General features: G+C 33.6%; 1 protein-coding gene across 2 annotated transcripts in view; it reads right to left on the reverse strand.

Moving 5' to 3' along the window:
- Window positions 1-18,796, reverse strand: part of LOC140450377 (puratrophin-1-like) — a 1,292,549-nt gene extending 1,273,753 nt beyond the window's left edge. For both annotated transcript variants that reach the window (XM_072543974.1, XM_072543973.1), the window contains exons 1-2: window positions 18,538-18,796; window positions 12,189-12,627 (exon numbers count right to left, since the gene is read on the reverse strand). In XM_072543974.1, the coding sequence (XP_072400075.1) occupies window positions 12,189-12,260 (72 nt within the window). In that variant the 5' untranslated portion in view covers window positions 12,261-12,627; window positions 18,538-18,796. The remainder of the gene's footprint in view (window positions 1-12,188; window positions 12,628-18,537) is intronic.
- Between the last annotated feature and the right edge of the window lie 8,445 nt (window positions 18,797-27,241).

Below are 27,241 nucleotides of genomic sequence, written 5' to 3' on the forward strand. Positions count from 1 at the left end.
TATTTGTTTGTTTTACTCTCAAGTAATCGAATTGCTTAACAATTTTGAAATAATAATCTTTAATAAGGTTATATATCTTAAAGAACTGTCTAGAGGATGCCTTAAATCCTTATACAGAATGGAATTTGAAATAGGTGAATCAAAGTTTATTTTTTTTTTCAAACGTTGGAACATATCATATATTCAACCATCTGAACCGAACGCATATCTAGAACTCATTTCGACTGTATTAGTAGGCAAAGAAAGTAATATATAAACGTTAATATATAAACGTTTATATACAATTTATTAAAATATTTCGTCCCTTTGTATAAACCAAACATCTTATTCCCGGAAAACTATTTTTAAAACATACAGTTTGTCACAAATATTATTAAAATTACTAAATACAGTTAGATATGGCAAATAAGTATATATACAATACTTAAATGTACCCACGGTCTGTATAAACTATTTTTGCATACGTACCAGTCTCTATTTTTAGCAAATAATCACAATTTCCACTGAATACCGTTTTGCAAAACACAAACCCATTGTCCATCCCGGTATATAGATATCTATCGGATAACTGCAGGTACATTTCCGGTCCATCGCAAACAATACACTCAATTAACCTAAGGTATATCTTGCAATTTTAATCAAGATATTAGCGATGGGAACACAAATTAACAAAAGAGGAGGTGTATTGCATGTTATTACTTAATTGAAGCATCTTTATAGACATGGGAAACTGTAAATAGAAAACAAATATTGCGATTATGTGCTACATTAGGAATTAAGAGTATAACTACGGCGTTTTTTGATGTTTACACGGAGAGATCAATGGTAATTCTTTAAATTATTTTTTCGTGTATTGATATAATCCGAGATCACAATGACTGCGATCAGCGCTACCACATTACAACCGGTTCTTGACATTATTCTATAAGTCAGGATATTTTCCGCTGTAACAACGGGTAATTTTTTTGCGTCTCAAGAACTGTTTGAAACAGACCGTAAACTTTCCTAAATGAGTGATGATTTGAAAGATCAACAAATACTTCTACACTTACACTCTTCTACTTCTACAACAGCCTTCTACCAAGGATTGTAAAATTAAATGTTAGTGCGAATTATATTTTTTAGCAGTCTGAATGACTCATACGGCCAGCACCATAAAAAACTGGTTTGGAAACTACAATATCCTCTCTTGGCCTTATATCAGTCCCGACATAAATGACCTTGAAACAGTATAGCATAAAATAAAACAATTACTAAGGAACAACCCACAATGGACATTACACGAACTTAGAACTGCCAAAATAGAGCAGATTTGGAATAAATGTACTCCCGTGTGAAACAGTGAAGATCCTTAGTCCAGTCAATGCCCAACCGAATTGTAGAGGTCATAAAGTTTAAGGACGATTAGGGTTTAAAACAACTGATTTTTTAAGAAAAAAACCGGTTTTTTATTGATTTTTTCTCTCTATGTTATTATTCTAATAATGAAAAGTACAGCCCAATAAACTACAAATAAAAATTTAGTACCTAGTAAAAAAAGTACCTAATATTCAAATTTTTCTTCATTTTGCTATCTTAACAAAAATAAAATAATTAAGGACCGTTCCTGATGGAGATTCATTTTGGGCGTCTCTATTTTACTTTATTATTCAACAATGTGGAAGGTGGTTCCTCCGTCGCATTGTTCGCTGTGAGCGACGGCGCGGCGATCAGGCGGCTCAGGGGATTCCCAAGTTGAACTTCTGTAATTCCAGTGTACGAAATATATAAGGTAAAAGGGTACGGACATACCGAAGTACCGAAGATACATGGATGTGCGCGGTGGAGGTCGCGGTCGAAGTTTACATTGACGACGAGCAGAACATACCGAAGATACCTTCATTTCTGTGTTCCTTGCGGTAACTGAGATGACAGACATGTGTTTCGGTTGAGTTAGCTTTTTTACATTATAAAATTATGTACATGAGCAACATTAGTGATGACAGTGAATGCATGCCTTTAGGTGAAAAGTAGTAGCTCATTTGTAATTCTTTAAATCGCCAGCTTTCGGTTCATCCTATAAATAAAAAAGGCAGTATCTAGGAGAATACCATCACCTATTTAAAGAGCTTAAGAAACACCACTCGGATAGATTTTATGCTTATATGAGAATGACACATTTCAGAATATTTATCATACCATTCGTATCTCCGGCGATGTCACGTGGTTTGAAAACCACGAATAAACTTGTAATTTACCGCGAGATCAACAGCTTCATCGCGATGTAAAACAACTATTTTGTTCTAGCATCGACATTGCTGTAAACCGCGAGGTTGAATGGCTGAAACATCTTTGGTATGTGCGACCTCATAAGAAAATGAAGGTTTGTTTTCGATGTAGCGACCGCGACCTCCACCGCGCACATCCATTGTACCACATTGTGTGTATTGTGCACACAATACACACTTCGGTATGTCCGTACCCTAATAGTTTTGGCACTTAGTACTTATTTTACAGATTAAATGCTTGTGCAGTGATTATTAAAATCGAAAAAAAGAAGATGTCAGGTTTAAGTGGACGAAGACGTATTTAAAAGTATTAAAATTAGCGACAGAAAAGATGAAAGGGCAAACAGTAAAAAATGTAGGATAGCTAGAGGATCAGGTATCAAGAATGGAGAATCACTTAACCAAATGTTCTTCTGGAAAGAATTATAATGATGATGACATTGAAGGTAAGAAAAAAATGCTTAAATTGCACTGTATCTTCATACTCTCTTCCTATGGTATTTAAATAAATATTATTAAATTAACCTGGCAAACTAATAACAATAACAATTTTTTACATTTTTGTACACAAATAATTGTATCATCTCGCTTTTATATTGTCCTATTTTTTCACTTGGTACAACTTTTGAAGAATTTCAGTTAGTTATTTAAAATTTGACATGTGCTTGTGCTTCTGTCATCTTAAAATTTAAGATGGGAGAAGCACAAGCATGACAAATAGAAATAAAATCCAGATTTTGTTTTTTAATACCATCTAAATTTATAGTTGAATATTGATTGTTTTTATTGTTCTTCCCACTTTTTGTGTATTGTGTATTTGCGAATCTATTACAGCAATTTTTATAAAAGTATAAGGAACTACGACACATTTTTCATGCCTTATTTTGTGTTTCTTTTTAGCCCTATAAAGAACTTTTATGTTTCGTAAAAAAATATTGTCTTCAGATATTCAAGAAAATATGACGGCTGATGGATCTTCTTCTTTTTCTTTCGATAAACGATAGTGCAGGCACTGAACAGAGATGCAATGATTTCCACACCGAGTACTTCTTCTAACCCCAATCATCTCAACTCATAGCTCAAAATCGAAAAAGACCCAAAAATGAAAGTTCTATGGAATCTTTTCTTATCGAGACAGGGCAATCCAAAAGGAGGCTCTAGACAGGGAAATAGCACGTTACATATTTGCTACAAATTCGTCATTTAGACATGTTGATCATCCACAGTTTATTCGTATCGTAGAAGAACTTCGACCTGGTTACAAGCCACCTAGTTGAAGAGATATATGTGAACACTTGTTTCACAATATTTATGATTAGGAAATGCAAAAATTTCGCGAGTTTATTCAAAATAAAGTTGTTTGCTTAGGCTTTGATGGTTGGTCGAATGTCCATAACGATCCCATAGTGTGCGTTACAATTACCACAAAGTCTGGTGAAGTTTATTTATGGGAAACTTTTGATACGTCGAGCCATGCTCAGACTTCTGATTATCTTGAGTCAATAACATATGATAGCATTAAGAAGTGTGAGGGTTAATTGAAATGCAAAGTTTTGCAAAGCAAACATATGTTAGTAAATTAAACAATTTTTTTTTTTTTTTTGCCAAAGCAAACATATTGTACCAATTCACTAGATTCACTGGACCTTTACAAGCTGGTGTAATTATATATAGGGTTATTAATTATTATATACAGGTTTATTATACAGGGTTTTAGAATTGTGAAATGGTGTTAAGACAATTGGCTGGAGTACGTCGATTCACAACAGACAATAGAAATAAATAGAGGGAATAGAATATCCCTGGTATTCGTGGTTGGACGGAAGAGCACCATGAGCGTAAGATTAAACCGCCTTTATATGGGTAATGAGTTACGAACGTGACGTGAGAACACTTTCGTAAACCGCGCTCCTTGTAAACAAATACATTCGTGAAATACGAAGATTAAATTCTCTTCACAACTCGAAATAATTGTTGCTGTGGTAATACGAATACGAATTACCTCCAGAGAATAAAAGCTGCGATTCAATCCTAAAATCTTAAAAGCCGCCCCATTTATGTTACCCATACTTCTAGGATTTTGTTGTTGATTCGACATACCTATAATTCTCGTTCATTTATTTACTGTTGTCAATGCCATCATATTATTAAAGAGTTTTTAATAATGCTCGGTGGATTAAACATCTGTTGTGAATGCTTTTAAAAGAAACATGTGCCCGTTTAATTATACGGTCTTGTGTTTCCAGTTATTTACTAAGAAAAAAGTGGCTTTTTAACTTGGTCTTTAACCAAATTAATAATAATTAACAAAGTTGATTTGTTATTTCTCTATATTGAACCCAAATATTATGTATGGTCCAATTTTAGAATATCTGACTAATTCCAAATGCGTTTAATGCAAAATACATGTCAATGATTTTGCATTAATTGAAATCATATTGTTTATATTTTGGTAGCGCTTCATCACTTCATACAAGGTTAAGAAATTATTATTGATATAGCAATCTGGATAAATATTGACGCTATCTATTTGATTATGGTATATAACTCATTCGGTTTGTAAATATAATTCAGCAGAAGGAGGATCCTTATGGGTACATGTCAAAAGAGAAAATATTTTCAGTACGTATGCAATCGAGAGTCAGTGATGAGGATTTAAAGGGACAAATAAAATATATGACCTATAAGACTAAATTAATAAGTTTTCAATGCAGTAAAAAACTATAACAAATATACAGATATTATAAAAAGATAAGAGTTTTATCACATATTACTGTTAATCGCAAAAAAAATTGATGTAAAACCAGTTAACCCGTAACTTGTGAGCTGAAGTCACGCAAACTCCTAATCCTAGTAATTTAGAAGTTGTTGTAACTTTTTTCCGGTCATCTTGAATCTTATGAACGCTCATGTACCTTCAAGTCACTATTGGTAGTTATTGGTATAATGGTATTCAGTGGGTTCCCAGCTAGGGTACTGTGAACACTTTCAAATTAGAAATCAGAGTCTCAGTGACTTCACCTCACCGTTAAGGTGAGTTTTGTAATTGTTAATAAAATTAAAGATTTTTCTGTAAAACCTATATTTTTAGATGGATTTGGTTCCTAGTACATCAAAACAAGTTAATCCATTAGACAATAATTTTGAAAGTACTGTTTAAAGATGGTATAATGAGGAAGCATCTGACTTGTCTGATATAGAAGATGGATTGATATCGAAGAACATGAATATCGACCTTCAAGTGAAAGTTATGATAATGAACAATCTTTTTCAAATGATGAAAAGATTGATGAAGAATTAGACCAAAAGAATGAGGATGAAATTGGAAAAAAGTACTATTATGGGAAATATCAAAAATAAGTAGGTAAATGAAGCTGTAAAGAATGTGCGAACTCCACATCATAATATAGTTATAACCCTACCAGGATTCGGAGATGAAGCCACTCCAGAAGATATATGGAACCTTCTCATCTCTGAAACTATGATAAATAATATATAGTGCAGTATAGAAATATAAAGATTGAAGAAATTCGAACAAGGTTTGCTTTAGAGAAACGAACAGATTTGAAAGATACGGATAGGACTGAAATACGAGCTTTGATGGGCCTACTAATATATACCGCGATCTATAAACCTAACGATGAAGATATTGACACCACGTTTACTGCAGATGGAACCGGAAGAGAGATTTTTAGGGCGGAAAACAATTTAGTGTTTTGATAAATGGCTTAAGGTTTGTTGATGCCACATCTACGAAAAAAGACTGAAAAAACACCAGCGGCTCATATTAATGACATTTTTGAAATGTTTTTTGAAAATTGTCAATATGTATTTACCATATTAGGAAAAATGCAGGCATTGATGAGATGTTTATCAGGTTTAATGGCCGGTGCAAGTTCCGAATGAACATACCAAATAAGCCACGAAAATATGGCATAAAACTTATGTTGATAACTGATGCTAAGACTCAGTCTTACATATTCAGAAAAAAAATAGCCAAACCCACAGAATTGGTAATTCGTCTATCAAAACCTCTATTTGGCAGTAATAGGAACATTACTGCAAATAATTGGTTTTCTTCTCTTCAGCTAGTGAAAGAGTTACAGTCCAGAGGCCTTGCCTATGTCGGAACCATGAGAAAATCAAAAAGAGAAATACCTCCAGAATTTAACACAAACAATCAAAAACAAGTTGGTTCTGCATTATATGGATTTTTAAAATATGAAACGCTAGTTTCATACATTAATAAGGAAAACAAGGTTATAATCCTCATTTCCTCTATGCAAACCTGAAATAATATAATTCTATAATTCAACAAAAGGAGGCGTTGATGCACTAGATGAGAAATGCACCATTTACAGCTCATCAAGGAAACCTAGACGTTGGCCAATGGCTATTTTTTATCAAGACATTATTAGACATGAGTTGTGTCAATACCTTTGTCATGTCTAATTGTTTCAAAAATAATGAAAATACATCCCGAATCAAATTCATGAAGGCAGTAGCGAAAAGCCTGACAAAACCTTTTATGAGGAAACGATTTGAAAATCCTAAAATTAGCTTCGAGATAAGAAACTCGATAAGAAGAATACTTGCACTCAAAGAACCAGTAAAATTTCCATCCGAAGAAAAATTAGAGATTCAGAAATATTGTTATTTATGCCTATCTAAACTTCACAGAAAGACATTTTACTTATGCTATGATTGTAAAAAGCCTGTATGTTTATTATGTAGTAAGAAAATGTGCTTCAAAATAATCGTAACGAAAATAAATGTTGTTTAAAGAAAAGAAAAACTCGTCATCTAGATGGACTATTGAGATGGAATGAGATAAATTTATTTTCCTGGACTAATACCTTCTTTTTATTCCTTGTAAGACACAGCAACATTTTTATCAATTATACAGTACCGGCAAAAAAAATCTTTATATTGCCAAATAAATCACTAAATTCGAAGAAAAATTGCACGCGTTCTGTCTGCGCTTGTTTAGCATTTGAGGGAAGAGGGGATAACGTACTTGCGACGGCGGCTGTCTGTCGTCTGTCTGTAGTTTTCTGACCGCTTAGTTTCTTTAGTCTATTCTGCGTGTTTCTACTGTACACAGTTGGTTTGTGCGAGTAGTCAGTGTTAAACTTCTTTTTATGGTATCATTAAATTCTAAATTGAAGTGAAAAATATGGATTGAAAGAAACTCACACAACAGGAGAACGTTCGTCATTTAACGTTACTTGAGAAAGGGAGCTCTGTAATTACCGTAGCACGTGATATTGGTGTTTTAAGAGAGGCAACTTATCAATTGAAATGGTCGGCTGCGTCGTTGCCTTCAGAGACTGTTCCGGAATGAAAACCTGATTCTGGAGCTTCTAAAAAAACATCATCTAGGACTGACACCATGATCAGGCGTGAAGTAATGTTGAACCCTTCCATAACTGCCACAGAACTCAAAAATAAACATCCTCATCTCCTTCAGAACGTTTCAACAAGAACGATTTGTCACCGGCATCAGAAAGATCTAGCATTACCAAGTCGACGTGCTGCAAAGAAGCCCTTGCTTACAAAAGCAATGAAGAAAAAAAGATTAGATTTTTGTAAAAAGTATCAGCATTGCACACCTGACTAATGGAAAAAAGTCATGTTCAGTGACGAAAGTACGTTCAGGTTAGTAAAAGGAAGCTTCAAATTTGTTCGTCGTCCACACACCACGTTAAGGTACGATCCAAAGTTCACAGTTAAAACCGTCAAACAAACATCCTGAAAGTGTAATGGTATGGAGTGCGTTCAGTGGAAAAAAAGGAAGGGCAGGGTTCTGAAGAAAGGAATGTGACTTTTTATCTATGATGGTGCCCCTGCTCATAAGGCCAAGACAGTGTCAAAGTTCTTGAATTATCACAATATCAACTTATTGAAATGGCCAGGTAACTCGCCCGACCTTAATCCCATTGAGAACGCCTGGAATATGATGAAAAATAAGGTTCAAGAGTGTCGACCGAGCAACATAAATCAGCTGAAACAGGAGTTTAAGAGGTTGTGGGTAACCAGGGAAGATAAATATTTCTTGAACCTTACTCAATTCATGTCCAAGAGAATCCAGCTGGTCATCGACTACAAGGATGATATGACAAAGAATTAATTTGTAAAATGAAAATAACAATTATCCTGATTTATGTGTTTTATTCGCTGTGTAAATATTTCTTTGCCGGCACTGTAAAGTCTTCCAAAAAATGACAAATTCTTAAATACATTTTTTTTATTAACTCCATTTCTAAGGACGCTCTAAACTCGCGGTTTTATTATTTCCTATCTCGTATTTAAAATAGAAACATACTATCTGTAACAGCCTAATCTATTTATTTTTTTGTGTAAATTTCACTTCCGTGGTTGGAAACAACAATACTCTGTTTTTGTGAACCTAAACATGACCCACGCTACCAAGAAACATTGCGGTTAAACCAAAAGTTGTGTAGATTTAATGCATCCTGGTGAAGACAAACAAATATGTCTAAATTAGCAATGCTAAATAGTAACAATTGTACTGTTTCTATATTTGTAACTAAAACATATTTTAAACATCATTGCAACGTAGAGTAGGTATATTTCTTGTATAATGTTCATTTTACGATTTAAGAAAAGAAGTTCCTTGAAATACGAGGATGTATTGAAAAATTCTTATTCTCTTATAGAAGAAAACAAAATTTGAGCACCAAAGTATTTATAAGGTCATGATTGGCCATGTTAACATAAATTTATAAATATTAAAAGCTCTGCTGTTACTAAAATAAATCAAATTTACAAGATCATTTTGACAACTTCGCTTAATGTTCACCTGAAGTTTTGTCTTATTACAGTGACAATAGAGTGCTTAAAGGGTGTGGTCACTTCTTGTTGTCACCACGGTAGTTGTTCAAAGGTAAAAACTTACGAATTTCTTTAAACGCCGCGCCGTCTACACTCTAGATCGAAGTTCTTCGGACGAAGTGTGGAAGTGAAGTTAATCGAGGCGAGGTGACTCTCTACATACTCGTGAAGTCGAGTAATGTAGTGTGACACTTCGTATTCGAACTTCGAGCCCTTTGATTCGGACGCGAAAAACCGACACAGAACGGAAGTAGAACGAGGCGAAGCGAAGTCGCATAAAGTAGGTGTCTACACTCTCGTATTCGCTGAACTTCGATCAACTTCGCGAGCAGTGTAGTGGCGGCTTAAGGATTGTACACTTGTTTTTAATCTTCTTCTTAGTCGTTAACCTGATGCAGGTATCGTGATATCATGAAGCTATTAGCTAAATTTCCCAATGTTCCTCCACGTTTTTCTATCTTCTGCCATTCTAGCACATTCTGACAATGGAGCGCCAATGGTAGCAACAATATGGTCCGTGTATCGTGTGTGAGATCTACCTCTATTTCTTTTGCCTTCTACTTTTCCTTGGATGGTAAGTTTTTCAAGACCATTTCTTCGAAGCACATGTCCAAAATAGCTTATTATTTGTTCTGATATTTGTGTTCTTAGTCTTTTCTTTATGTTTAGCTGGTCGAGTATAGATTCATTTGTTCTTCGGGCCACCCATGGTATTCTCAGCATTCGTCTCCAGCAGTACATCTCAAATACATCTATGTTCTTTTTGTCTTTCTCAGTAAGGATCCAGCATTCCGATGCATAAGTAAAAACTGGAAAAACTAGACTTCTTACTAGTCTCATTTTTGTATCGGTAGTTATTTCTTGGCTTTTCCAAATTTTTGTTAATTTTGCCATAGCGCTTTTTGCGATTGCTGACCGCCGCTTTATTTCTTTAGTACAGCCTCCTTTGTTGGTTATTAATGATCCCAGATACACAAATTTATCTACAACAGCGATATTGTTTATCATGACCAGATGATTTTGATTGTTGTTAGCTCTGTCGATTATCATGATTCTCGTTTTATCTCTGTTTATTTTAAGGCCCATCGTTAAGCTTACGTCTTCTATCCGTTGTAGCAGGTGAATCAATTCAGCTTCAGAACTAGCGAGGATAGTAGTATCATCTGCATATCTCAAGTTGCAAATCTTCTTCCCGCCAATGGTGATGCCACCGTTCCAGTCCTCAGTAGCTTTCGGCATTATCCATTCACCATAGATGTTAAATAGAATTGGGCTTAATATGCAGCCTTGTCTCACGCCCTTTGTGACCCTGAAACTATCGGTTAGTTCCCCATTTATTCTAACTCTGGCATAATTGTTATTGTACAGGCTTTTAATTAGCAGTATCAGATGATTGGGGACTCCCATTTCAGACAAAACCTGCCACATTTTACTCCAGTTGACCAAATCGAAAGCTTTACTATAATCTATGAAGCACAAATATGTTGTGATGTTGAATTCTCTGGATTTTCTACAATCTGCCGTACGTTTAAAATTTGTTCTCTAGTACCACGTCCGGGGACGAAACCTGCTTGTTCCTCCGCAATGTTAGGTAGTAAAAAGTAGTTTTTGATCTATTATAAACTTAATCATTGTAGATATAGATTTAATTTAGCATAATTTATTAAACTTAGGTTATGACTGATCAAATTTTAGGCTCCAAACATTCTTAGATAACAAAAAACGCGAGAATGTATTATGCCAATAACTATTATCAATAATTTAGGTATATAAACAGTTATTGGCCAGTTGGCTAGAAGGATGTTCACTGTCAAAGCTTAATTCATTTACGAAACCAAATGTTGACAGCTTTTTCTTAAATTTGGAGCAAATATACGTAAAATTGTTGAAGATATTCGCAACTAAAATTTAGAAGAAACTGTTTCTACGAATGACCAACGACCACACAAAGTTGTGGAACAAAAAGGTATTAAACAGCTAAACCAGTGCACAAGTGTCAAAAGAGGATTACTCGCTACTACTTGTGCAATAATTCTGGGAAATGGAACATTTCTACCTCCGCTCATTGTTTTTCCACGTAAAAAGTTTAATACTATTATGCTAAATACTGATCCGCCAGGAACATTAGGACTAATTAATCCAAGTGGATGGATGACCGTTGAACTATTCACGCAAGTATTAGATCATTTTATTATGCATACTGGTACTAGAAAACCTGTGTTTATTAATATATGACAATCAGAAATCCCAAATGTCTCTGGAAATAGCAGAAAAAGCAAAAGACCCCTAAAAATTATACGAACAAACTGAATTTTGCAGAGAATATTAATTTTGGGACCCCAAAAAAATTTACCAATTTTACCCACGATTTTCTCCCTAAACCCCCCTCACAGGGGGGTAAAAACGCAAAAAAAATCGATTTACCAATAATCTGTACACTGTAGAAAAAAATGTTTCAAATAAAAAATGTAGCTGAGATAATTTTAAATAAAATTGTTTCTAAGCAATTTTGCGTAGAATGAACCGTTCTCTTAGAAACAATGCTTGAAGCGACCGTCGATTTTGCATGTCAGTTACGCGCGCGAAATCAATGTTCAATAAAATTTGTATCAGCTGGACGGTAAAAATTTGATATCTTTTGATCCAACTGTCCTATCGACAAAAATCAAGATGTGTTTTAAAGTTTTTGTATTCTGCCGAGAAGAAACCAGTCGCCCAATCTTTGTCTTAATTAACAACAACTTAACACGGATTGTAAGTATGAGACCGATGACGATAAATGATTTTTCTAACATTCACAAATATGTGTATGTAGTCCGTTTGATGAAGATAAGTGGTTCTGTTTTGTGTCAGATTTGCTTTGTTTTTCAAGTTCTAGAAAATACAAGCAAAGCAGAAATTTGAACTGTCCCTTTAGTGGAAAATGGTCATTAGAACGTATATATTACTAAAATGCGAAAATTAAAATTTAAAATCAAATAACTATACATGGAACTATATGAAAATATTTGTTTACTTTCTGTAGCAAAAAGGGTAATTATTTTAAAAATATATAAGTATATTTACCGTTGATCCAGTCAACCCCAATCGAATTTTTGAATATTTGCTCATGACGACTCTCCAAATGACGTAAGCCATGATTGGTAAATCCGCAAAAAACTGCCACTTTAAAAAAACTCATCCAAATCGTAGCGAAGGTCTTCAAGTTGCACTCGTAAAACTGAATGTTTCTAGTAACACACTTTCAATAATTTTTAACACTAACACTAATAATAAATACACTGGTTCAAATGTTTTTGCGATAAACTCGCTGACGTACAAAAAAATTGTTTACAAGTTTCAGGTATGTATTTTTGATCCTTTACATAACCGACCCGATATCAACACTGGTTTATTAAGAAATTTGCATGAGGTCTATATAAGAATGCACATTTACAAAGCTAAAGCGGATAGAATGTTCGTAGTCAAATGTTTTCTAATAATTTATGTATTTGACCGGTACTTGCTAAAAAATTATTTTAGGTAAAGATTAAACACTGAAAAATTAGTAAGTAGCTGAGCTACTAATTTTTCAATGAATTTATTAAATCAGGACAGCTTTTCTTTATCGATTCCCATAAATAAAAATCCCCAAATGTACCCCAGGCTTATCCGATTGAGAATTTAAAGGCAATATTACGTGGACAAGTTTACGATAATGATTGGAAAACCGAAAAGAAATAACACATTGTTAAAAATATTATTTGAATACCGTTTTTTTTTAATATAAGAATAGTATTTATCATCAGTAGAGACCCGACCAAGAAGCAGGTTATAGAAAGAATTAAAACTTAAAGAATAACAAAAGTCCAAGAATACCTGAAGTAACAGCGAAAGGATTAAAATTATTCCATAGGATTGTGAATTAATACCAAACGATTGAATAAAAGCAAGAAAATGCTCTAAACTCGAAAGGCCAGGGTACATGGCGAATGTTAGAGGACCCAGATTTAAAGAAATAAATAAGACATCGACAGAGTTATACAGGGTGTAACACAAAGGTAAGTCATAAATTACATCACGTATTCTGAGACCAAAAATAGTTCGATTGAACCAAACTTACCTTAGTACAAATGTGAACATAAAAAAGTTACATCCCTTTGAAGTTAAAAAATGAAAATGGATTTTTTTCAATATATCGAAAACTGTTATGAGATTTTATATTGAAAATGGACGTGTGGCTTTCTTATGGCAGGAATATCTTTAAAAAAAAAATAATAACAGTGAAATTTGTACACCCCATAAAAATTTTATGGGGGTTTTGTTCACTTAAACCCCCCCCCCCCCCAATGTTTGTTTATATACGTTCCAATTAAATTAATATTGTGGTATCATTAGTTAAACAAAATGTTTTAAAAACTTTTTTGGCTTTTAGTACTTTCTAGTACAATTATTGTGCATTTAAGATTATTAAGAAAAACTAAATTTTCTATTACAATGGTGTACAAAGAGAAGCATAGGGAGGCGTAGAATGTCATGACTGCGCAACCTGAGAGAGTGGTACGAATGTACATCAAATGAACTTTTTTTTCAGAGCAGCCGTACCAAAAGTCCGAATAGCTCTGACGATTACCGAACTCCGTCGCGGAGATGGGGAGATGGCACTTGAAGAAGAAGACTCGTTTTCAGAAATGGCAGATATGCATTTAATTCTCGTTAAGTTTGAGCAGGCTAAATTAGGGTTTTAGATAATCATCGGTAAGTAATTTGGTAGTTACAGGTGAATGCCAAAGGAATGGCGCAGCAGCTGCAAGGCGTTATGCAGAAAAACATCATAATCGAAATACGCCAGGCAGACGATTATTTTTTTCCATTGATCGTTGTTTACGAGAGACAGGCACATTCCAACCGCAAGTTGTTGGTAATAATGGTCGACCAAAAGTAGATACAAACGATATAGAGAATTTGAAAGCAATTGAAGAAATCCCTGACAGCAGTACAAGAGTAGTAGGGGCTCAATTAGATGTTTCTCGCGTGATGATTTGGAGAAGATTCGAGGAATAGCATGTTCATCCTTATCACTTAACATTCGTTCAAGAAATTACCTACTGGATGAAGATTATCCTAAAATCATGTTTTGTTTACCGACAGAAATGGTTTTACGTACCATTATAACACGCACATCTGGGCCGAAGAAAACCCCCACGCAAAATGTTTGGGCAGGAATTGTGGATAATAACCTAATATGGCTGGAAAGAATTGAATTGAATTCTTAATGATTAATAAATAATTAATAGACGTGGTTTGATGACTATATTGAAAGAAAAAACTGGTTATACAAAATAAAACTATTTACGTCTATCACACTTAATCTCTAGAGATGAACTGGTCACTGCTGTGGTCCTTGACTGATTTTTTTGAATCGTTCGGTGGAGGAGTGAAGGGCAACACACATGAGGGACAACGCTATACAAATTGCTCGAACAAGGGCCACTATTTCTTCTAAACAACTTAAAAGGTGAAAATTATTTACAATTTCTACAAAACGTGTTACCAGAGTACATAGACAAGGTCAATCTCGCAGTCAGGAAAAATGTGTGGTTTTTACAGGATGGCGCTCCAGCGCATTACCATAATGAAATTAGACAATATTTTTCACCATCTTGTCACCACCCAGAGTTGCAGATCTTAACCCAATTGACTTTTGCTTCTGCGGTTTTATGAAAGGGTACGTATATTTCGTACCAATTATGAACGAACAACAACTAAGAAATATAATCATGGAAGCTGCAAATCGATTTCGTCAGAAGCCCATGATTTTACACAATATTCGATTTTTTTAAGACGGCGTCGAATGTGTATTTAAGAAAATGGAGGTTATTTTAAACATTTGTAAAATCCACCATATAAATTTGTAACCATGTAACCATTGTAAATGGATAAGTAAGAGGATATACACCTAGCATTGATATGAAAATTTATTTATATTTTACATTTTGTTAGGTTCTCAGAAATTTTAAAACATATTAAAAAAGAAGCCGCATCTCGATCAAAAATGGCTTATCGAAAAAGTACTTAGTAGCAAAAAAATACTCGAATAGAGAAAGCACGTACAAACTTCAATAAAATGAGAAAGGTACTTTGTGCAAGAGAACTAAAATTGGACTTGAGAGTTAGGCTGGCAAGGTGCTATATTTTCTCGACTCTGCTTTATGAGATAGAAGCATGGACACTTAACGCGTCGACTGCTAAAAAGTTGGAAGCATTTGAAATGTGGGTGTATAGAAGAATCCTGAAGATATCATGGACCGAGCATGTAACAAACAACGAAGTCATGAGAAGAATCAACAAAAGAATGGAAGTATTAGAAACCATCAAGACACGAAAGCTGCAATACCTGGGGCATGTTATGCATAATGAGAGATACAACCTACTTCAATTGATTATACAAGGGAAAATCCAGGGCAAGAGAAGTGTAGGAAGAAGAAGAATCTCATGGTTGCGTAACTTGAGGGAATGGTACGGATGCACATCAATTGAACTATGCAGAAAAGCAGCATCTAAGATCAGAATAGCCATGATGATTGCCAACCTCCGTCGCGGAGATGGCACGTGAAGAAGAAGAAGCAAAAAAAGTTTTAAAAACATTGTGTTTAACTAATTTTACCACAATCATAATTTAATTGGAAGGTATACAAACAGTGGGGGGGTTTGAGGGAACAAAACCCCCATAAAATTTTTATGGGGTGTACAAATTTCATTGCTATTTTTTTTAAGATATTCCTGCCATAAGAAAGCCACATATCCTTTTTCAATATAAAATCTCTAAAAGTTTTCGATATATTAAAAAAAAAATCGATTTTCAATTTATAAATTCAAAGTGCTGTAACTTTTTTTATGTGAAAATTTGTACTTTGTTTATGTTAAGGTAAAGTTAGATTCAATCGAACTATTTTTGGTCCAAGAATACGCGATATAGTTTATGGCCTACCTTTTTGTTACACCCTGTATAGTTAAAAGGGTGCAACAATTTCCATAACGAGGGACTAAAATTACAGAAGGTTGTAAAGAGCTAAGAAATTGCCAGAGGAAACCTGAACTATGGAATGATGAGAAGATTAATCAAATGCTTTTAGTTCGACATTGGTCGATAATTCCATAATGGTACCTGCAGAATATCCAAAATATGAAGGTGGATATCTATTAGGTGGACTCAAAAAGGTAAAGATAAAGGTAAAGGTGGAAAAAATAAAAAAAGGTAAAATATTTAAAAATATATTAAATGCAAAAGATCAAGATCAAAGCCAAAAAATGGAACTAGCAGATGAAGTAGGATAGACCAACACGATAATGAAAATACACCTACGAGTGCAAGAAATAAGTTATAACTTTGTATACTTAATAAAAAACAAAAACAACAAAGCACGACACGGTGAAAACGATAATATTGCTGAGTTTCTAAAAGTAGGTGACGAAAGGCTGAAAGAAGAAATCGCTGACTTAATTAATACAATACATAAAGTGTGGTTTAGAGAACAAATACCCAAGCTATAGAAGGAACCTATCATATGCACATTGCACAAAAAAAACGTTTCAGAATATAAAAACTACATGGGAATAGCCTTAAATGATAAAACATATTAAGTTTTGACTATATAGATAAGAAACAACATTAAACACAAGTTAAAAATAATTTCGACGAATATTGAGTAGGCTTTAGAGTAAACAAGTCACTGATAGACCAAACTTTTACAATAAAACAAATCTTGGGCATTTCGCATTTTAAGGCACTCTAACCTAGCCAAGCTTTTATATGACAGTTAACATACTCTTAAATGGTGTCAGAGTTGCCAAGTCTCCAGTTTTTTCATACTCTCACATAATATTAAAGAAATGCATATAAAAATTAATAGGAAATGCATTGAAATTATATAAAAATTCATAGATTTTAGTTAAATTAAAGATAATCAAATGCATATACAATAAAATTGATTACAATGATATAAAAAATTAATAGTATTAATTAAATTACCGTATATAATAGAAATGCATTGAAATTTAATAAAAATTCATAGATTTTAGTTAAATTAAAGATAATCAAATGCATTGCATATACAATAAAATTGATTACAATGATATAAAACATTAATAGTATTAATTAAATTACCGTATATAATATTTGTTTTATACTTATTTAAAACTTGTAGCTTCTCATAACACAAATTATTATTTCGTAAAAGTAACTTTATATTTGTAACATTCATATACATATTTTACTAAAATAAATACGGCAACACTGTGACGCGGTGCCTTGAGGAAATATATTTGGTTAGGTTAGAGTGCCTTAAAATGCTAAATGCCCCAAATCTTATCTAAGTAACTCATACGAATTGAATTTAACATTGAAAACAGGTTTATCGATTTCCGATAGCATTAGATGTCTTTTTGAAGCACCATGGCCACAAAAATACGAATATATCCATCAGTTATCCAACCTAGAGTCCTTTAAGCAAGCGAAACCTGGATACTTAAAAAATATAAATTAGAATTTAAATTAGAATTGAAGAAAAATCCTAGAACTTTCTAAGACTAGAATGTCTGGCGGAAAAGAACCAATAACGAATTAATGCAAATATAATATATTTGCATTAATTATTATTAATTAATGCAAATTAAATTATTAATTATTATATTATAATATGGACAACCAAACATAACAATCCATCCTATAATTAAAAGATTAGGATGGCTCGGTCACATAGTTGGAATGAAAAAGGAATAAACCCCAAAGAATTAATAAACACTGAATGTGGTGCAAAAATAAAAAGAGGACGCCCACAAACAAAATGGATTGAGTCTACAGAGCAATGGTAATAATATAAAACACTAGAAATTCAATTTGAAGACGCCTTGAACTTGAAAATAACAAAATCATCAAAAATGGGAATAATCTGTACAAACACAAGGAAGTAAAAAAGTTAAATTTAAAACAAAAATTGATATAGGTACCTAAATTGAAAAAAATTAAGACGAATTATGACGAATGCTTATATACTGACATGTTGCTTATATAAACTTTAATAACCTAAAACATCTTTTTAAAATGACAGATAAGAAAAGTCGTGCTTAAAAATCGGTATTGTTTTATAGGAAGCATTTCTAAAACTTTGATAATACTTGCTAGCCTAAGGAGCTGCTATATTGTTGCTTTAATGCAAAAACTATGTACTTACATACTTCAAAATCACTATTACTACTGGTTAATATTATAATACCATTTATTGGGTAGTAAAATATACTGAAACACTATAATTTGCATGAAAAGTTAAGACGAAAACTATTTTTATTTATATTTTTAGATTTTGCATGAAAGACAATATGTCATACATGTCACTTCTAATAAATTCTCTTATTAAAATAAAGGTGTTTTTAATACCAAAATAGTATCCTTCCTATAACTTTTTAGCAAGTTCGAGGAATTTGTATAAACCAAATTATGGGAATACTTCACAACAAATCACACCACACAAAAAACAGTTCACAGTTGACAACTAATCCATTTTGAACGTTAAAAATGCACCGTTTACAACTTCAATAAAAACTCCGAATGTTATTGTCGCAAGGAAGTGTCACTTTTTGTAATCACGGTAGCAAATTCACATCTAGGTAGGCGCGCGCGGAACAACCAACTGGCAGTCACACGTGCTTTTCGGTGCGCTGCATTCGCGTGTGAGGAAGACGGACACAGAACACAGTTGGATGGAAAGTGATACAATAGCTATGAAAGTTTTTTCATCGACGGGGGCGCAATTCATTAAATTAATTTGGTACCGAAAGAAGGTATTAGCGAAAAAACTAACATTTTTGAATGCTCTCGTACACTAAAGGATATTTTGTTTAAATCTGCATAAATTTCTTGTTAAAAGGCTTTTAGCGTGGGTATTTCGATAATATATTTTGAAGAACGAAAAAGAACTAAAAATTTGACAATTGATACACAATCTGAATATGACATTTCTCAATTGGTATGTTAAAAAATAGAAACATAAATGATAAAATGTTTTTTCTTCTCGCAGTGCTGTCATCCATCAAATATTGACGATTATTGTGATAAATTAATTTCTGTCAACAGAGTCAAAAATGTTTGTACGCCCATTCGTCTATTGTCTAATATTCTTCAGCCACTTTCTTTGTGTATGTTACGTTATATTTCTCCTCTGTTATCCCGGTCCCGAGCCCGGATAACAGAGGAGGGTTGATAGGCCAGGTTAGCATCCTACCCATTGTAAAAGAAAACAAGGCTCAAAGAACCGATATAAAGCCTCGGAAGCAGACGGAACCTACGCAAAGAAAAGGAAAACGAGAAGGAAAAATAAGTCCACAATCAGATTAGCAACATGGAACATTACTTCTTTCAACAACAAAGACCAAGAGATAATAGAAGAACTGATAAATAAAAACATAAAGATTTGTGCAATCCAAGAAACCAAAAAGAAATGTAAAGGCCAAAGAGACTATAACCAATATTTTCTAGCATACAGTGAAGTGAAGAAAGAAGAACAAACACGAGCAGGCGTAGGTATAACTGCCGTTATATAAATAACTGCCGTTATATAAATAACTGCCGTTATATTTCCGAAAGAATAATACATATGAACATCACAATGGAGTACCAAAAATTAAATGTCATATCTATATATAGCCCCGAGGACTGCAAACCTAAGGAGGAACGAGAGGCATTCTACGAACAATTGCAAACCATCCTGGATTAAATGCCTCATGAAGAGCCCTTAATTCTTATGGGTGACTTTAATGCACGAATCGGAAATGAAATAGTTCCAGGAGTAAAACAAAGATTTAATGAAAACTACGTCAACGAAAATGGAGAACTCATGGCTAATATATGTGCCTTTAACAAACTGAGAATCAATAATACATTTTTCGACAATAAGTTCCAGTGTAAATATATATTTGAAAACTCCAGGGGGCACAAATCTATGATTGATTTTATAGTCACTAATAGAAACATCACAACAGAACTTTAAACTCAGCAGACGCAGGGAGTGAACACAAACTAGTACTAACAAAGATAAGAATGAAAATAACACCAAAACATTTTCTACAGGAAATCACCGAGGAAAAATTCAATGTAGAATCACTGTGGAACGACTCTACAAGGAAAATGTACCAAAGGAGGCTAGCACAGAAGATACAGCTGAAACAAATAGACGACATCGAAGATATAAACGCGAGTTGGGAGAAAATTATAAACAACATTGAAGAAGCAGCAACAGAAGCTCTAGAAAAACGCAAAGTCATACTGAACAAAAAAAAAAACAACAACAATACACCATGGTCCAGAAACGAAGTACAAAACATCAAATACCCCAGAATCTCGAGACACCTATAGAAGAATACGAAATTAAACAAAGCAGTTGGTAAGAAGAACAAAAAATGAACGCTGAGAACAGTTTACAAAAAGAATGGAAAGCAACTTCTACGGTACATAAAAAAAAATATGGAGATTCATAAGAAAGACACGGAAATAAATGGCAGAATTCAAGGAATACAATAACATACCAGCAAACGAATGGGAAATATACCTGACGGAACTGTTTAAAGCAAAGAAAAATAATAACCAACACCATAACGTACCTGAATTAGGACACGAAATAAAAATAAGTTTTCAGGAAGTAGAAATAGCCATAAATTCACTGAAAAATAGAAGGTCACCAGGACCAGACGGAATAACCAACGAGCTTCTAAAACACGGAGGAGAAAGTATAACCCTAGAGATGACAAAACTTATACAAAAACTAACATTGCACTACAAGATACCAGACGCATGGAGAAACAGCATAATGATACCAATGTTTAAGAAAGGAAATAAAGAAGACTCTAACAATTATGGAGGTATAAATCTACTGAACACCGCACTCAAGCTTACCACAAAAGTCCTAACCAACAAAATCAATAAACTAACAACTTTATCAGATGAACAACAAGGATTCAGATCCGGAAGATCCTGCGTAGACGCTGTATTTGTACTAGGTCAAATCACAGAAAAGGCCATCGAGTACAATAAACCAGCATGTCTATGTTTTATAGACCTGACAAAGGCTTTCGATAGCATCCAAGTCGAAGACGTCTTACACCTACTATATCAAAGAAACATATCAATCAATATTATATCTATCAATATAATCAATCCATCGAAAACATCTACTTCCATTATCGAATACAGGCAAAGATAAATGGAAAAATAACATAATGTATACCAGTACAAAGTGGAGTCAGACAGGGTGACTCGTTAAACCCACTTCTCTTTAATATAATAATGGACCAAATAATACAAGCAGTACGTAAAGGTCATGGCTACAGAATGGGGAACAAAGAAATCCAAATATTATGGTTATGCAGACGACGCTGCATTAATCGCCGAGACAGAAGACCATCTTTAAACGAGTTCCAAGGAATAATACACATCTTCAATACAACAGCCAAGAAATAGAATAAGATAATACCTATACTCGGTTCGCTATCTCCAGTCCGAACTGTCTAGTGAATTTAGTGATTATTTTTTTGCGAAGTTAGTTACTTTTGACAGACTCGAAGTGGCTGGAAATCACTATACAACCAAGCACACGTACTTATAGCCAATATTAATAGTAAACAAACTAAATAGTCTATATAATAGAACTTTACAAATTACCTACAATCAATATTTATTTATTTGCACCATATATAATAAATAGTTATGTTAGATTATAACAACTAAAATATATCTTTTAAATATATACTACCCAAAATGTTCTGGGTTTAATATACACTTCCACTATTTAGAATAATTCTTCTTTTTTTTTCAAAGAAAAAAGTCTGCAATAGTAGTATACTTGAGCTATCAATACTGAGAAGTAGGAATTGTTGTGTTGTACGTTTCCGACAATGAATCTGTCAAAATATGTCCCAGCTAGAGTACGACAACAAAGCTTAAAAGCAAGTAAAGCGACGGGATCTCTTAATGACACAATCTGAAAGAACAAACACCTAAGACAAGACACAAAAACAAGAATCTATAAAGCAGCAATTAGACTTATATTAACATACACGACGGAGAGAAGACCTAACACATCTAAAACGAAACAACTACTAGAAACAACAGAGATGAAAATACTCCGACGAATATCAGGAAAAAGTCTGTTGGATAGGAAGAGAAGCGAAAACATAAAAAGAGCATGCAATATGGAAGACATAAATGGATGGGTGACAAAACTGAAAGTAAAACGAACACATTAGTAGAATGGCAGAGGATAGGATAGTACGAATAGCACGAGATAAGTCACCAAATGGACGAAAAAGTATTGGCAGACCAAGAAAAAGATGGAGCGATAATTTAAACAATTTAGGAGGCTAATATTGAAGAAGAAACAGGTTTTAAAGCCTACATACAAGAAGGAAGAAGAAGAAGAAGAACGTTATATTTCTGATCAGATGTCCTATGAATTTAACATGAAAGTGTTCCACGCATCTTTTTAGTGTTTTAAAGATTTAATGTCCTCAGATAACGCACTGATTTTCATTTATATTAAATAATAAAAAAACAAATTTATATAAATATTAAGGTAGACTGCTTACTACAGTTAAATCTCTTTAATCAGCACGTTCAGGACTTGAAGCTTGCCTTCTTCTTCTTGTAGTGCCTATCTGTTTCGGATATTGGCGACCATCATGGCAATCTGTATTTTGCAAACTGCGGATCTGAAAAGATTTGTGGTTGTTGTGTTGAACCACGTACGTAGATTTTTCAGCCAGGATATCCTTCGCCTTCCTGGTCCCTGTTTTGCTTCTACTTTCCTTGTACAATTAATTACAGCAACCCATATGTCCTCATGATGTCACCGAAGTATTCGATTTTGGCTGTTTTTCTTGTGGTTAACAACTCTTTTTCTTTTTGCATTCTTAATGGTTAGTAACGTGGTCGGTATAGGATATCTTCAGGATTCGACGATAAAGCTACATTTCGAAAGCCTCAATTTTCTTGCAATTAGCGTCTGTGAGAGTCCACGACTCAACTCCGTACAATAGTATAGAAAAGATATAACATCTTAGTAACCTGATTTTTATGGGTACTAATAAATCATGGCATTTGAATAGCTTAGCCATTTTTTGAAATGCAGATCCTGCTTTCTCTATCCTACATTTTATTTCTAGGGAATGGTCCCAATTTTCATTGACTTTCGTACCAAAGTAGGTGTATGTTTTTACTCTTTTTAGTGGTTGACCATTCACACTAATTCTTTTAATTTGCAGTTCCTTCTTAGAGATCATCATAGATTTTGTTTCCTTAATGTTCAGTGAAAGTCCACATCTCTGACTCACTTCTGTGATTCTATTCATTAACTCCTGGAGGACTTCATAACTGTCAGCGAATACCGCCGTGTCATCCGCGTATCTGATGTTATTGATACATTCTTCGTTAATTCGAATTCCGACTTCAACATCCTCTACTGCTTCTTGAAAGATTTCCTCAGAGTATATGTTGAACAGCAAGGGTGATAATATACATCCCTGTCAGACCCTACGTTTTATTTTGATATCAACGGATTCTCCTGTATGTATTATAGATACCAAGTATAAGAGTATAAAAAACTCTATATCTTCAATAAAGTCGTTGCTTTTTAAAAGGGAATAAAAAATGGACAAGTTTTATATTGTCATGTGTTTAGAAACACTGTGTACATACATACTTTAATAAATCCATAAATTATATACATACATATTAAGTTTATTGACTAACGAAGCTATTTTGCATTTTGCCGAATTGTCGAATTCCCGTAAAGTAAACATTCCCATAATTACAGTCGACTGGTGACTCACGTTCTATCGTTTGCCGAATAGTAAATAAATAAAACTGCGACGATCAACGTCTTTGATGTGGGAATGTCTCGATTTTGGTTCGTTCGAGATAAAATTTTGATATTCAATTTTGACACGCCAAAATCATCGTGGCGGACCATAGAATGCCAGATCAGATCATCAGAGAAGTTTACTTTATTAATTTCTTAAAATCAACGTCAATCATAACCTTAACTAGATTATTAGGTATTATATTACTCCGAGTGATCGTTCTTGGCAATGTTTTTATTATGCTCATTTCTTTATGACTCTAATATAGATAGCTTAAGAGTATATTTAGAATAGCTTATTTTAAATATGCAGAATTTGAAATTAGTCATTAAAAGAATAATTATAATCTAGAAGGTGAAGTGCGTACGAAGACGTAGAATCTGATTTTCTATTGAAAAGTATTGAAAGTCTTTTTTTGTTTCGCTATACGTTTGTTAAATGTTCTACCAGTTTGACCGATGTAAGTTTTTGGAGAGTCACCACATGGAAGTGTTGTTTACACCGCTGTGTAAGTGCTTTTTCTTTTGGCTCTTATTGTTCTTAATATATTTGCTTAAGTTGTTGTTGGTTCTACAATCTGGTGTTATTCTTTTCTTTTTTATGTAACTGGCTATTTTTTTATATCTTGCCTGCATATTGATATGATTATTTTTTGTTCATTGCGCCCACTGTTTACTGCCATTTGTTTAATAATATTCAAGTCTATTTCCAAGTAATTTTTTGACATGTGAATTTCCGTTAATCTATGTAACATTTTTAAATCTAGAAATTTACGAATAGACGATGATGTGGTGGGACGGCATGGAGAAATAGTTAAAAATGGTTCAGGGGACAGCTTAATTGAGTCCTGTCAACTTTTTGGATTAAAAATAATGAATATCCAATTCCAACATAAAGATATTCATAAATACACTTGGGAACGACCTTCACTCCAACAGAAGTCAATCATAGACTATATAATAATGAGACAGAAATCAAAATTTAAGTACCAAGACTGCAGAGTAAAAAGAGGATCTAACTGTGGGACAGATCACTACTTTCTTTTAGCTAATCTTTTGTGCCCCTTTAAACAATACTAAAACAGAACACCGAAAGTGAAAGAAACAATACTACACAGTACAAAACGGAGAGATATAAATTGCACCTTTTATTTCAACCAAGTATTAAACATCTTTTTCAATCTAGATTAGAAAAGGAGCTAAATGAGGTGAAAAGATATATGTATGTAGAATAAGAATACAACAACCTCAAAATGATAATAAAAAAAATTGCTTATGAAGTATTAGGAACAGAGAACAACGACAAAAAAGACCACGAACCACCATGGATGACAGAAAACGTAAAAGAAATGATACAAGAAAAAAACAAAATATATAAGAAGTGGCTAACAAATAAAACATCTAGCAATATAGTAACATATCAAAGGAAAAGCGGAGAAGTACTCAATCAAATAAAAGAAGCAAAAAACAATTTCTGGGAACAAAAATGTGTCCAAGTTAAAAATTTAATTGGTGGTTCTCAGACTACGGAAGCATGGAGAACTATCACTAATCTAAAGAAAAACACCCATAACTCCTTAACCAACTTAATTCCTATAGAAAAGTGGGAAAATCACTATAAAAATTTACTCCAAGAGTGCAGATTGGAATATATGGAAGAAGAATACAGTATGGAGAGACAAACAAATAGTAACATTAATACTACTAGCAACGAGGTCCGTACTGCGTTAATTAAAATGAAAAACGGGCGATCTCCAGTCGCCCGGTCTGCAGGAGGTCCACTCCTAATAGAACGAATAACTTTTCTAATGAATCAATGCTGCCAACAAATTAAAGTACCATCTGAATAGAAAACCGCTCACCAGGTATCCATCTATAAAAAGGGCAATCGAAAAGATCCTAACTGCTACAGAGGATTAAGTGTCCTACCTACTTTCGGGAGATTGTTTGGAAAGATAATAAATGGAAAAATACAAGATGATGTAGGACATTTAATTAGGATTTACGTCTGGTAGATCTTGCACTGATAACTTGTTTATACTCCAACAATTAATAGAAAGAAGAATAGTCGTTTTCCTACCGAAGTACATCTAGCCTTCATTGACCTAGAAAAGGCGTATGATACAGTTTCAAGACTTAAATTGTGGTAAAAACTACACAGTTGTGCAGTAGTTTTTAATCAATGGTGTAGACGCAAAAATAGAAAGGCACTCTACCGAAACAGCTGTAGTGAAAATAAATTGTAATAAATTTTGTGGATGTTTAAAAGTTTTCAGTGTTTTGTTATTAAATAAATAAATTGTAGTAAATATATTTTATACATAAGATATTACCTAAGAAACAAACATAATAAGGTAGTCCAGCTCTTTGTGCGCTTTCTTCATTTAAATACATGATTTTACTTTGGCTCTAAAGTTTGCATGTGTTACCGTTTGTTGATTTTAAAACAACTCATAGTAAAAAATATTCCAGTGTCCATTGCCCTCTACCACCGCCATTGACAGTTGAAACGCGGTTGCCACGGTAAACGAGGGTTGTTTTAATTCATTAATCATTTAATGTATTCCGTCTAGGAAGGTGTGTCAAGTTTTATATTTATTTTTCTGGTTGTAACTGTGTCTTTACACCAGTTTATCACGTCATTTGACAAAGTGTGCGAACACTTTTGCCGCAAAGCCACCGTTGTGTATTTTTGTTGGAGTAAAATGTCTAAAATGCAATTAAGAGAGCGTTTACATTTAATTCGAAAATGTTATGGTTGTCGGGAATTTGTAAATTGATTTGCTGGTGACAACCCGTACTGGGTATTATGTTCTCGATATGAGGAGTAAAGGACCCCGGCACTTTTCTTATGACTGTAACAGTTGTTTCAGTTAAATCGGTTGAAAGTTGGCATAGAGGTAGCTTTGGTCATGCCGATCAAAAGTTCTCAGTACCCCAAGACTCAGAAATCAATTATTTTTGAGTTACAGAGATTTATCGAAAACTCAGAAGACTCCGAAATCAATTATTTTTGAGTTACAGAAATTTATCGAAAACGTTCGTCTTCACAACATTGCTTATTGAATTAAAAAACCAAATCAAGAATACACTAATGTCTATCACTAATAATAAAATATTGAAATGTCTCGGTTTCTATAAACTTTGAATTGCAGTTTTGGTGGAAAAATAAAAGAAAATATTGCATACTATCGTGGCAACTAAATGTTCGGAATTATCTAGTTACGTGTATAA

The sequence above is a fragment of the Diabrotica undecimpunctata genome, chromosome 9 (assembly GCF_040954645.1).
Source record: "Diabrotica undecimpunctata isolate CICGRU chromosome 9, icDiaUnde3, whole genome shotgun sequence".
Classification (NCBI taxonomy): domain Eukaryota; kingdom Metazoa; phylum Arthropoda; class Insecta; order Coleoptera; family Chrysomelidae; genus Diabrotica; species Diabrotica undecimpunctata.